The sequence below is a fragment of the Pipistrellus hanaki genome (genome assembly GCF_964339955.1).
Source record: "Pipistrellus hanaki genome assembly, chromosome: 8".
NCBI lineage: Eukaryota > Metazoa > Chordata > Mammalia > Chiroptera > Vespertilionidae > Pipistrellus > Pipistrellus hanaki.
This window is the reverse complement of record NC_140510.1, coordinates 34,968,395-34,980,484: the sequence shown is the minus strand read 5'-3', so window position 1 is coordinate 34,980,484 and position 12,090 is coordinate 34,968,395. Positions and strand designations below refer to the sequence as shown.

General features: G+C 40.7%; 1 protein-coding gene across 1 annotated transcript in view; it reads left to right on the top strand.

The window, feature by feature from the left end:
- The window catches only part of ACVR1C (activin A receptor type 1C), an 83,943-nt gene that overhangs the window by 55,158 nt on the left and 16,695 nt on the right, over window positions 1–12,090 (top strand). The window contains exons 4-7 of the mRNA XM_084891469.1: window positions 2,383–2,613; window positions 6,763–6,930; window positions 8,554–8,710; window positions 10,431–10,555. Of these exons, the coding sequence (XP_084747595.1) occupies window positions 2,383–2,613; window positions 6,763–6,930; window positions 8,554–8,710; window positions 10,431–10,555 (681 nt within the window). The remainder of the gene's footprint in view (window positions 1–2,382; window positions 2,614–6,762; window positions 6,931–8,553; window positions 8,711–10,430; window positions 10,556–12,090) is intronic.

Sequence of the window (12,090 nt, the reverse complement as noted above, 5' to 3'; positions counted from 1 at the left end):
TTAATCATTGTTAGTACAACTTTTATTGTGTGCGGTCAAGTGGTAAAACTCACTGTAGCCTACAAAAATAGCCTGAATCGTTTGCTGCTGGAAATCTCCCCAGCAGAGGAGAAATGCATCCTATCCACCAAATGGTGAGAGAGCAAGAGTCTGGACAGAAGACCGGCATTTCAGTTGTAGACCTGCCTCCCCACTAGCAGCTTATTCCTGGGCCACTTCGTGATGACTGCAGCCCACAATTTTCTCTCCCCTAAAATGACCAAGTTGCACCAGATTCTCTAAGAAGAACTTTATGGCTGTGGGGGTGACTAATTGTTGAGACCGTGATAGCAGACATACAGTCTGTGCTCATTTAGCCATGGTGGGTGGTTCTCATGGGGATGAGAACATGCGAATGCACCTTGATTCATCTCAGGGGCAGCGGTGAGTCCTCCAGAGCTTGCACAGTTGTTGCTCTGAGGGTTTCCCCGCTAACAAGAACAGTGACAACAACTACACATGACTTTCCAGATTACATTGTCCTGTGATCTCTTTGTCTGTTTTCCTCTAATTATAAGAATCATACACCCACTATAGCAATTAAGAAAATATATAATATTTTACATTATACCCAGTTCACTTTGATGCCACAAAATAGAAGTAGCATTTAGTATATTTCCTATTTCAGTCTTTTCTCTGTGCATATTTTGAATAGGTAGGTACACTTACTTAAGTGGAAGGAATTTACTGTGCTATTTTGTTTAACACAGCAAAAGCATTGAACCAAATAATTAGGACATACCTCTACATAAGCAGCATCATTATTATTGGTTCTCAGTAATTGACTTAAGACATTAAGGACTAACTATTATTGAGTGTGTAATATGCTAGATACTGTGCTAAGAGCTTAACATGCTTGCTAATGCTCACAGTATACCTACGAGATAAGGGATACTATTATCTCCTACTTTTCAGACAAGGAAGCCAAAGCTTAGAGAAGTTCAATAACTTTGCCTGTGGTTACCATGTGGCACAACTGAAATGTGAAACCAGGTTTTTCTTATTTGTGCTCCTAATCTCTGCACTATCTATGATAATAAGAGCATAATATGCTAATTAGACCATACTGCCAAAGACCTTCTGGGCGGGCGCCATTATGGATGTCCTTCCAGACAAAGCCACTATGGTGGGGGCTGAGACAGAGGTGGTTAGGGGCTCACCAGGTAGTCAGGTGAGCAGTTAAGGGTGATCAGGCAGGAAGGCAGAGTGGTAAGGGGAGATAAGATAGGCAGGCAGGTGAGCTGTTAGGAGCCAGTGGTCCTAGATTGCAAGAGGGTGCAGGCCAGGCTGAGGGGACACACCATGCACAAATTTCATGCAGCAGGCCTCTAGTATTTAATAATTTTCTATTATCAGACACCTTTCCTTATTTTTTTCTATAAATAATAATATATTAAACAATTTAACAGAATTTTTGCAATTATATTGCATCTTTAGGATAGAATTATAGAGATAGAATTATTGATTCAAAGAATCTAAATATTTTGCATGCACTTTGAATATATTTTCTTTGATGTTTTTTATTCTGCAGAAAATATCCTTTTGATATTTTCCATTATTACATCTTTTATTTTGTTTAATTTTTATTTTTTAAATATATTTTATTGATTTTTTACAGAGAGGAAGAGAGAGGGATAGAGAGTTAGAAACATCGATGAAAGAGAAACATCAATCAGCTGTCTCTTGCACACCCCCTACTGGGGATGTGCCCGCAACCAAGGTACGTGCCCTTGACCGGAATCGAACCCGGGACCTTTCAGTCTGCAGGCCGACGCTCTATCCACTGAGCCAAACCGGTTTCAGCTTTTGCATCTTGCTTTTAGATAACATGATTATCTTACTTGATTGTTGAATTTGATTATTCACTTTCCAATTTTAATTTGGTTTAAAAAAATTCTCAAAGAATTCTTCTGCATTCCCAGTTGTACTAGAAGCCAATATATTTTATTTTAAAGGCTAACAGCATTTCTTATACTTTTGTGTACTTAGTAATCTGACTGGCTTTAATGTACAAATCAGGGAATTCGGCAGCAATTCTAGAAAGATCAGCCATCTGCAGCAGCAGGCTATGTCCCAGTAATTTGTATTTGTGAGTATTCATAGCCTGTGAAATACAGGCTATGTCCCAGTATTTGTATTTGTATTTGTGAGAGAATTTGGAACATTTTTTGAGCATGCTTTGACATTAAAGTTTTGGTATAAAGGTGTATATTTCTTCAACATCAGTAAAATTATTAAAATGCTTAAATGTTGGCCTTTTTATGTGAAAATACCGGTCATTCTGACAGTTTTTTCTTGGCACTTACTTTTCTTCACCATCCATCCCATCTTTTCTTCGGTTAGGGTTACCTCTGCTGGTTCAGAGAACAATTGCCAGGACGATTATCCTCCAGGAGATTGTAGGAAAAGGCCGATTTGGTGAGGTCTGGCATGGAAGATGGTGTGGGGAAGACGTGGCTGTGAAAATATTCTCCTCCAGAGATGAAAGATCCTGGTTTCGCGAGGCAGAAATTTACCAGACGGTGATGCTGAGACACGAGAATGTCCTTGGTTTCATTGCTGCTGACAACAAAGGTATTTTCAATCTAATTGGTTTAGAAAAGAAAGGCTTATGTCTATCATCAGATGAGAATGAATCATCTTTTTATTTTAATAAAGTCTACATAAAATTCTAATTTCTTTATTGAGAAAAGAAAAGTCTTTTTTCTTCTCCATAGATACACGTGTGTAACCATCCAATAAAGCAGGGCAAAGGGCAAACCTGTCATAGAAATGATAATGACACTATAGCCAGGCTGACATTTTAAATATTTGATAACTGGTGAACCTCCCTATCAGATCAGAAATTTCAACTGGAACAGACTCTGGAAGAATGCTGCCATGCTGGTTTTTTATCCCTGTGGTTGGTGGAGCATGAAGACATCTGGAGGCATCTTGATGAGGGTAGGGGATGGGATGGGGACAGCTTTGAGTGTCCAGGGAAAAGGAATGTCACTGGGAGTTTTCGGTAGTAGCTCTTAACTAACCAGGACAGAAATACCTCAGTAAAGGTATTTTGATAATTAATATAAATATATCAATAAATGCTAATTGACTATTCACCTTTGCCAGAAATATACTTTTCTTCTGTGCAATAAACTTAAACTCCAGGATGCAAGTTTTCTGTGACCATTATGGGAATGGCGGCAAGCAAGACAATCTTAGTGAAATTTTCTATTACTGTACTTTGAGTATGATTTATATCTTGACGTTTAACATTATCACTTTTTGAGTTTTGTGGAACAAAACAGAGCATCAATTTTCTGGTATTTAAATAATACTTATAAAATATTGTATATATCCCTGAGCAGTCAGGGACTGGATAGAAAGATTGTGGATTACCTGTACTCTCTTTTCTCTTTTTGCATAGCTTTTATTCATTTAACTGTGCGTTAGTTTTCTTAAAGGGGAACAGGGAGCAAAGGTGAGTGTATCTCTGGTCTATTGGTTTTTATTCAAATCAGTAATCCATAAAGAACTTTGGGAGGTAGAAATTGTAACCTCTGGCTAAAAAAAACACAACACCCCACAAATTATTTGTGGATATCAGATAACTACCAATACCTACAAAAATTAAAAATCTATGATTATTTTTATATAGTACAAGAGGCCCAATGCATGGATTCTTACACTGGTGGGGTTTCTCAGCCTGGCCTGTGCCCTCTTGCAATCCAGGACCCTCAGGGGATGTCAGCTGGCCTGTGGGGATTGGGCCAAAAACAGCAGTCCGACATCCCCTGAGGGATGTACAATAGTAGTGCATGAAGCAACAGGCAGCCAGGGAGGAGCCCAAGCCCGGGCTGGGCGCTGCACCTCTCCCCCTCATCCTGGCCCTGCTGCACCTGCCACTGCCACTTGGTAGCACTGTTGCAGAGGTGGGAGAAGCTCACGCTGCCACAGCTGCACTTGCCAGCTGTGAACCTGATGTCTGGTGCCCCTTGGTCAGCTGAGCACATTGACCACCAAGGGGCAGCTCCTGCTGTGAGTGTCTGCCCCCTGGTGGTCAGTATGCATCATAGTGACTGTTCATTCACTCAGTTGTTTAGTAGCTTAGTCTTTTATATATATATATATATATATATATATATATATATATATATATATATATATATATAAAATTGGGATCATGAAAGTATTCATTATTAATTACATGGCAAAAGAGAAACTTAGGGTTATTATACATTTTGGCCATGATTACATTTGCTGATGAATTGTCTTATCTGATTTGCTAGAGAAAAACAGTGTAAAGCCGAGATGAGCTTTAAAGAAAGATTCTTCTAGGAAACTTATATGCATATTAGAGGCCTGATGCATGAAATTCATGCAAGGGGCTTGGCCCTCACAGCTGTGGTGGCTTGCCTTGGCTCTCACAGCCCTGGCTTCATCCAGAATGTCATCCGGAAGAACGGCCATAACGTCATTCGGCTGTCCAGTCTAATTAGCATATTATGCTTTTATTATTATAGGTATGCATAGCCCCTGGGCACAGACAATAATGTGGTGAAGGCCTGGGAAGGGTTGGTGCCAGGAAGAGTGGGTCAATGGGAAAAAAACAAATAAACAAAGGGGACATCTGTAATACCATCCTATATAATAAAAGCCTAATATGCTAAGTGTCCCATGGTCCAGTCAGCTGTTCAACCAATCAAAGTGTAATATGCTAATGATGTGATAAGACTGCTCAACTGTTCACTATGATGTGCACTGACCACCAAGGGGGCAGACAGTTGACCAGTTACTATGACATGTACTTGACCACCAGGAGGCAGATGCTCCAACCGATAGGTTAGCTTGCTGCTGGAGTCTGGCCCTGGAGCTCTCCTGCAGTCCCTCCCCAGTTGGCCAACTTCCCACATCCCTCCCTGACCCCGATCATGCACTAGTGGGGTCCCCTTGCCCTGGCCTTTGCCCTCTGGCAATCTGGGACCCCTCGGGTGATGTCAGAGAGCCGGTTTCAGCCTGATCCCTCAGGCCAGGCTGAGGGATCCCACTGGTGCATGAATTTGTGCACCGGGCCTCTAGTCAACAATAAAGATAAATTAGAAAGAAATAAAAGATTCTTTCCAAATTCTTAACTACATATTCTTTGAAAATATATCCAGCCTATTAAAAATGAAGCATTTCTTGTTAAGCTGTTAAGAAATTCTTTTCCTTCCTAATGTTGAGTTAAACTACCTACTGGTTAGATTAATTAGAATGTGGTGAAAGCAGTAATGACTATAGTTATACGGATCATCTTGATGGGCTAATATATTCATGGCATTTTTTGGATTATAAAACAAAAAAGATCATGTGCACAAGAAAGATCATTATTTTCTCTTCTTTAGTTACTGGTCTACCTCTGTCAGTGGCTTCCTTGTCAGTAGCTTTCTGTCTGATTCTAAATGGTCTCTAACATCACTTTCATCATCATGCATTTTTGTATCTTTGGCAACACTTACAGTTTCACTTTTTAGTCAACTGTCTGACAAAGACATTGGTGTGAGAAGGCAAAGATAGCCACTGGTGCTAAGCTGGGAGAGAGGTGTGAGTAAGGGTTAGTTTTATATAAGGTCAGTTTATTAGTATACTTTATTATGTTATGTTTGTTTGTTTTTCATTGCTAGGAAGTGTTATCACTACTAGCTCTGGAAATTAAATGCTTGGATAAAGAGGAGCTCTTGTATTTAACACTAGGTAGACAAAGTCCTCAGCAAATGTTTTTTATAGTTTTGTTTCTCTAGTCAGGAGAGCCCAGGGCTATTGTAGACACTTGATCCTGAAAGCTAAAGCTAGCTTTAGGAACTACAATACCCAAAGAAGACTTAGGCTATAATAGTTTCTCTTCTGCTAAAAATCTTTTATAAGCTTGATTAGCTTTTGGTTAAATGGGGGAAAACTATTTGAAAATGTCTAGTTATTGTATTTGGCTCTTCATATAAGCTTTTGGGGAAAATTGTCAACTTCATATTTGAAAGGTAAGTATAATAACATGAGCATTCTTAGAATGTTGGAGCTCCCATGGCAGTACAAATACTTTGTGTAAATTTTTTAATTTCTATTTTTTATTGGGACAATGTTTCTTAAAATCTCAAGAGAAATTTATAACACAACACTGAGCCTAAACGCATCTCTCAGCAGTTTTTCCTATAATGTGGTTATCACTGGCAAATATCAAGGGAATAACAAAGTTGTTCAGTTAGAATTACTGCCTCACAGCTTCCGATAGCTATGGTGGGAACATATAACAGGTTGCAATATATCAATATCTTCAGGAACCCATTGAGACTTTTTACTTTATGAATTCGAACCGTCGGCATTGTCCGGATAATATCCATGAAGGAATTAACTTTGCTTTGTTAACAATACAGATTTACTAGAAGCACTGACATTTCATAAAACTTTTGGCTTCTGCCGAAACCAGTTTGGTTCAATGGATAGAGCATCGGCTTGGGGACTGAAGGGTCCCGGGTTCGATTCCGGTCAAGGGCATGTACCTTGGTTGCGGGCATATCCCCAGTGGGGGGTGTGCAAGAGGCAGCTGATCGATGACTCTCTCTCGTCGATGTTTCTGACTCTCTATCTCTCTCCCTTCCTCTCTGTAAAAAAAATCAATAAAATATATTAAAAAACCAAAAAAAAACCAAAAAACTTTTGGCTTCTTTTTCAACATGTATTTACAGCACCCAAATTTTTTCCTGTTAGATAATGGAACTTGGACTCAACTTTGGCTTGTCTTGGAATATCATGAACAGGGCTCCTTGTATGACTATTTGAATAGAAATATAGTGACCGTGGCTGGGATGATCAGACTGGCACTTTCCATAGCTAGTGGTCTGGCCCACCTTCATATGGAGATTGTTGGTACACAAGGTAGGTATTTTATTTCTCAGTTTTTCTCCTTAAATATGAAGATAGGAACACTAAGTTGTATTTTATTTATTTATTTTTGTTAATCATCACCCCAGAATATTTTTTCCATTGTTTTTTTTTTTTTTTTTTTTTTTTTTTTTAGAGAGAGAGTAGGATGGAAGAGGGGGGGAGGAGAGAAACATTGATGTGAGAGAGACATATTGATTGGTTGACCCCATATGCACCCCAACTGGGGACAGGGATCAAACCTGCAAAACAGGTACATGTCCTTGACCAGGAATTGAACCGATGATCCTCCAGTCCACAGGCTGATGCTTTATCCACTGAGCCATACTGCTCATGAAGGAATACTACGTTGTATTTCAGAGTTTAGTTGTATTTTAATTTATTACAGTTATCAATGTAAAGAAACACTAAGGTACTTTATAAAGCTTTTGTCATGATAGAACCAACTGTCATCTACACACTTGCCATTTTGTATACCATCCATAATATTTTTATTTCTAGTGACTCAATATTTGCTATTTAGCTTGTATGTCTGAGAGATCTGGCTTTGATGTCAAGGGCTTCATATTCAGAAAAATACAAATAATTTTTTTGATAGTTAAAATAATTAGAAAGGGTAATGTGATCTTGAAAAAATATCTATATATCATATACTTGAAGGTCAAGTAATACCCATTGTCTTTTCTATTTACTGAATTAATAGAGAATTGGCTCTAGAAAGTTATTAGTTCCATCAGAGTACTGATTCTCCAACTTGGATTCATGATCCTTTTAATTTCTTAAAAATGATTGAGGACTCCCCAAAGTTTTTTTTTTTGCCTGTGAATTATATCATTAATATTTACTATATTAGAACTAAAATGGAGGAATTTAAAAATACTCATTTACCTAAAACAACAATAATGATTTAGCCAATTAAATATTAGCATTAATAACATAATTTTTAAAAATTCACATATTTTTTTAATAATGCAAAAACCAGTTTAGAAAATTATGGTTTTGTTTTACATTTCTGCAAATCTATTTAATATCTGGATTTTCATGCCTGTTCTTCATTCAATCTGCTCCAAAATGTTGCTTTGGTTGAAGTATGGGAAGAAAAGGTGACATTGCACAGACATAGTTGGAAAACAGTCTCGAAGACCCCCAGGGTCTTCAGGCCACATTTGAGAACAGTTCATCTAGGATCGTAGACGTTTGAAACTTGTTTTGCAAGAGAATATTTGCTATGTTTTCATGTGTACATAGCAATACTAATTCTTTCCTTATTCATTCAGCAAACATATGAGAGGCTACTAAATGTGACCTAGTGATCTAAGCATTTGAGGGAATGGTAATGACTAAGACACAATCTCTGCCCTTATGCAGCTTATAGCCTAGTTGGAGAGGCAGATAATTAAACATGTATATGAATAAGTAAGACATATGAAATAGTGATAAGAGCTATAAAGAAGGCAAAATGGGGTACTCTGATGGAGAATGCCTTGGGATGCAGAATGGGTGGTCAGAGAAGCCTCTTTTAGGTGATATTTGAGCCAAGTCTTCCAAATAATTCCTTTTGGGGAGATTCCATCTTCAGTAATGACAAAAGTGAATATGCTTGCTCATCCTTCACAGGCAAACCTGCCATTGCTCATCGAGACATAAAATCAAAGAATATTTTGGTGAAAAAATGTGAAACTTGTGCCATAGCAGACTTCGGATTAGCTGTGAAGCATGATTCTATACTGAACACTATTGACATACCTCAGAATCCTAAAGTGGGAACCAAAAGGTAAGCCAACTTACTCTGGCAGCACGCTAAGACTTACAACTGTCCCCTACGCAGGAATGTCTGGGATGTGTGTAGGGATGGGGGCAGAGGTCCACATGGGAAATCATTAGACCCAAGAAAACAAAAAGTCTCCTCTGGGTCATTGAGAAATCAGTGGCACACTGGTTATAAAGCAAGGGGAGCTGGCATTTGGTCATAAAGGTAGCCATTTGGCCAATGGAGAGGCTTGGTGAAAGAGATGACGGTATATTGTTTTGGTGTGTCACATTCTGAGAACATATTTTCCTATAGAAAAGAGGAAAACAATGTCAGTAGTGTGCAGCTCCTCCAAAGCCTTTATACCTCACAAATGAACTGAAACTCAGGGCTAGTTCTACATGCTCAGATTCTAAACAACAGAAAGGAATCAATATAGTGGGCTAGAGAGGTGAGGACTGCGCATAATGTTTACATAGATGCACTATTGTGTTCTCTCAATATTTGAAAATGTTCTGTGACAACTTCTGCATTTATCCGTAGTTGTATTTAACCTTAAGTCTCCCAAATTGATGATGAGTTCGGACACAGTTTCCACATTCAAGGAACAGAATCTCTGAAAGTTAAGAGCAAGCATGATATTAACGCGTATACCACACACATTCAGACGGCCCCATTTGTAGTGGGACGTCTGGTGTTTTCTTGTTGTGGCCCTGGGGCCAGCATGCTCCATTTCCTTTTATTTGTATTTCAGGCTCTGTGCCCATTTGGCATCATCCCAGGTTTCTTGACCTTGAAATGAGAAACAACCCAAACATTTCCTGGAGTTGTTAAAGGCCCTGGAGAAAGGAGAATTTCTAAGCTGGCAGAGTCGGCCTCCAAGCCATAATTGACAGTCCAGGCCAGTCCCTCTGAGTCCTCCACTCGGTTCCTGGGAGACTTTAATGAGGCCCCAGAAACACTTCAGGACAGTTTATTGAGACTGGGCAGCCCTATGGGGCTTCCTTTTCCTATAAAAAGCAAGCTTTGACTTTTGCCCATCAAACTGTCCCCACATTAGGGACCGTCAGGGGAGCCTTGGCTGCCAGATTCCCTGGGATCTAAAACTTTTAAAAGAGTTAGGGAGTGTGTTGCATCCTCACCTGAAAACTCTGAGAAGTTCTCAAAATCTCCCTAGGACAACTCGCTAGGCTCAGTCAGGTCTCAGCAATTGTAAATTACTTTGGTTTAGTCCTGTTAACATAAGACCGTAATTTTGTTGGAGCCGATATAAAATGTATGTTTCTTGGAGCCAGTGTATCTATTCAGAACAGATATTTCTGGGCCACTGCTGAGCTCTGTGTTGGAGGACTGGGCCCACCACGAATAAAACCTACCCTTTGCCCTCAAGGAGCTTTCCTTGGCAAGGAGCTACTGGTGGAAATTGAGTTTCGTCTCTCCTATTGAGTGCTGTGCTTACTGAATCCCCTCTGGCTTGTGCTTTCCAAGCATTTGGCTCCTGGCACACATGCTTTAATACTGAGGGCGATGACTCCTTGTTCTATTAAAAATATGTTTTAAATGATGGTCGAGTCAATAACTGTATTATTTAATTTTATTCTGTTATAGTACAGTGGTTTAGGTCCACTTGTAAAACTGATGTAAGCTATCTTCACTTATATTTTGCATCCTGTTTTAGTAAGATTATGCTTTACTGGACTGCTTTAAAGCCATACACAGAATCTGACATGTGCATGTTTTGAAGGTATATGGCCCCTGAAATGCTTGATGATACAATGAATGTGAATATCTTTGAGTCCTTCAAACGCGCTGACATATATTCTGTTGGTCTGGTTTACTGGGAAATAGCCCGAAGGTGTTCAGTTGGAGGTAAGATATTGGGCATATTCTTTGTGTCTGTTTTTATTTGATGTTCTGAATACAATATGTGATTTTTTTTCCTAAGCACTATATTAAAATGATTTCTTACTAGTTAAGAGAATACCTATTGGCATATATTTTAAGTGGCAAAAGTAGAGTGTACTGCACATAATGGGAGACTTTATATTATTTCTAGAGGCCCAGTGCACGAAATTTGTCCACAGGGGTGGGGGAACAGATCCCCTCAGCCCAGCCTGCATCCTCTCCAATCTGGGACCCCTCAGGGGATGTCCGACTACATCCCTCTCACAATCCAGGACCATTGGCTCCTAACTGCTCACCTGCCTGCCTTATTGCCCCTAACTCCCCCCCCCCCCCCCGGCCAGCCTGACCACCCTTAACCACCTCTGCCTGCCAGCCTGATCACCCCTAATTTACCCCCCGCCCCTTGCTGGCCTGGTCTCCTCTTACTGCCCCTCCAGCTGTCTCGGTCGCCTCCAAACTGCCCTGCCTGCCAGCCTGCCAGCCTGGTTGCTCCTAACTGCCCCCCCCCCCCCGGCCTGGTCACCCCTTTCTGCCCCCCTGCTGTCCTGGTCACCTCCAACTGCCCCCCATGCCAATGCCAGCCTGGTCACCCCTCATTGCCCCCCTGCTGACCTGGTTGCCCCTGACTGCCCCCTTCCCCCTGCCAGCCTGGTCACCCCTCATTGCCCTCCCCCCTGCTGGCCTGGTCACCCCAACTGCTCCCCCGTCAGCCTGTTTGCCCCCAACTACCCCTCCTGCCAGATTGGTTGCCCCCAATTGCCCATCTGCCAGCCGGGTAACCCCAACCGCCCCTCCCCCCACCGATCTAGTTGCCCCCAACTGTCCCCCTGCCGGCCTGGTCACCCCAGGCATGCTGCTGTTCAGTCGTTTGGTTGTCTCTCACTAACCCCCTGCTTGCCTGGTCACCTCCTGCAGCCTGTTGTTCAGTTGTTTGGTTATTCCTCACTAACCCCCCTGCCAGCCTTGTCCACCCATGCAGCATGTGTTCGATTGTCCATCCGGTTGTTTGGATTGTTTCGGTTGTGACAGCCCCTGGCTTTTTATATATTAGGATTACGGCTTATGTGGGGGTGACAGTTCTACTGATAATTCTGATTTTCATAATGATACTTAGTGAAGCACTTGAAAATTTTACTTGAGCTTGTATGCCATTAGCTATATCCCTATTTTATACCAGAAATGAAATCCCAAGAAGTGAAATAGCTTGCCAAGGCCACAGGACTTGAACTGAAGTCTTCTGATTCTCAGACTTTTCTTGTTCTTTTCTTTCCTGTGATGAGAAATGTGTGGGGTATCAAGTGGAGGTTGGAGGTGAGCCAAGACTAACTTCCTGATTCTACTGCTCCTAGCAGTTTAGAGATGAATAATGAGAGGAAGAACTTGAGAGAATGAAACCCTACAATGCAGTCTGATGGTACTCTTTCATCAGTGGGAGAAAATAAATACTGGGATTAAATAATTTAGAGTTTTATCTTTCAAGTGAGATAGATTAAGGGCTA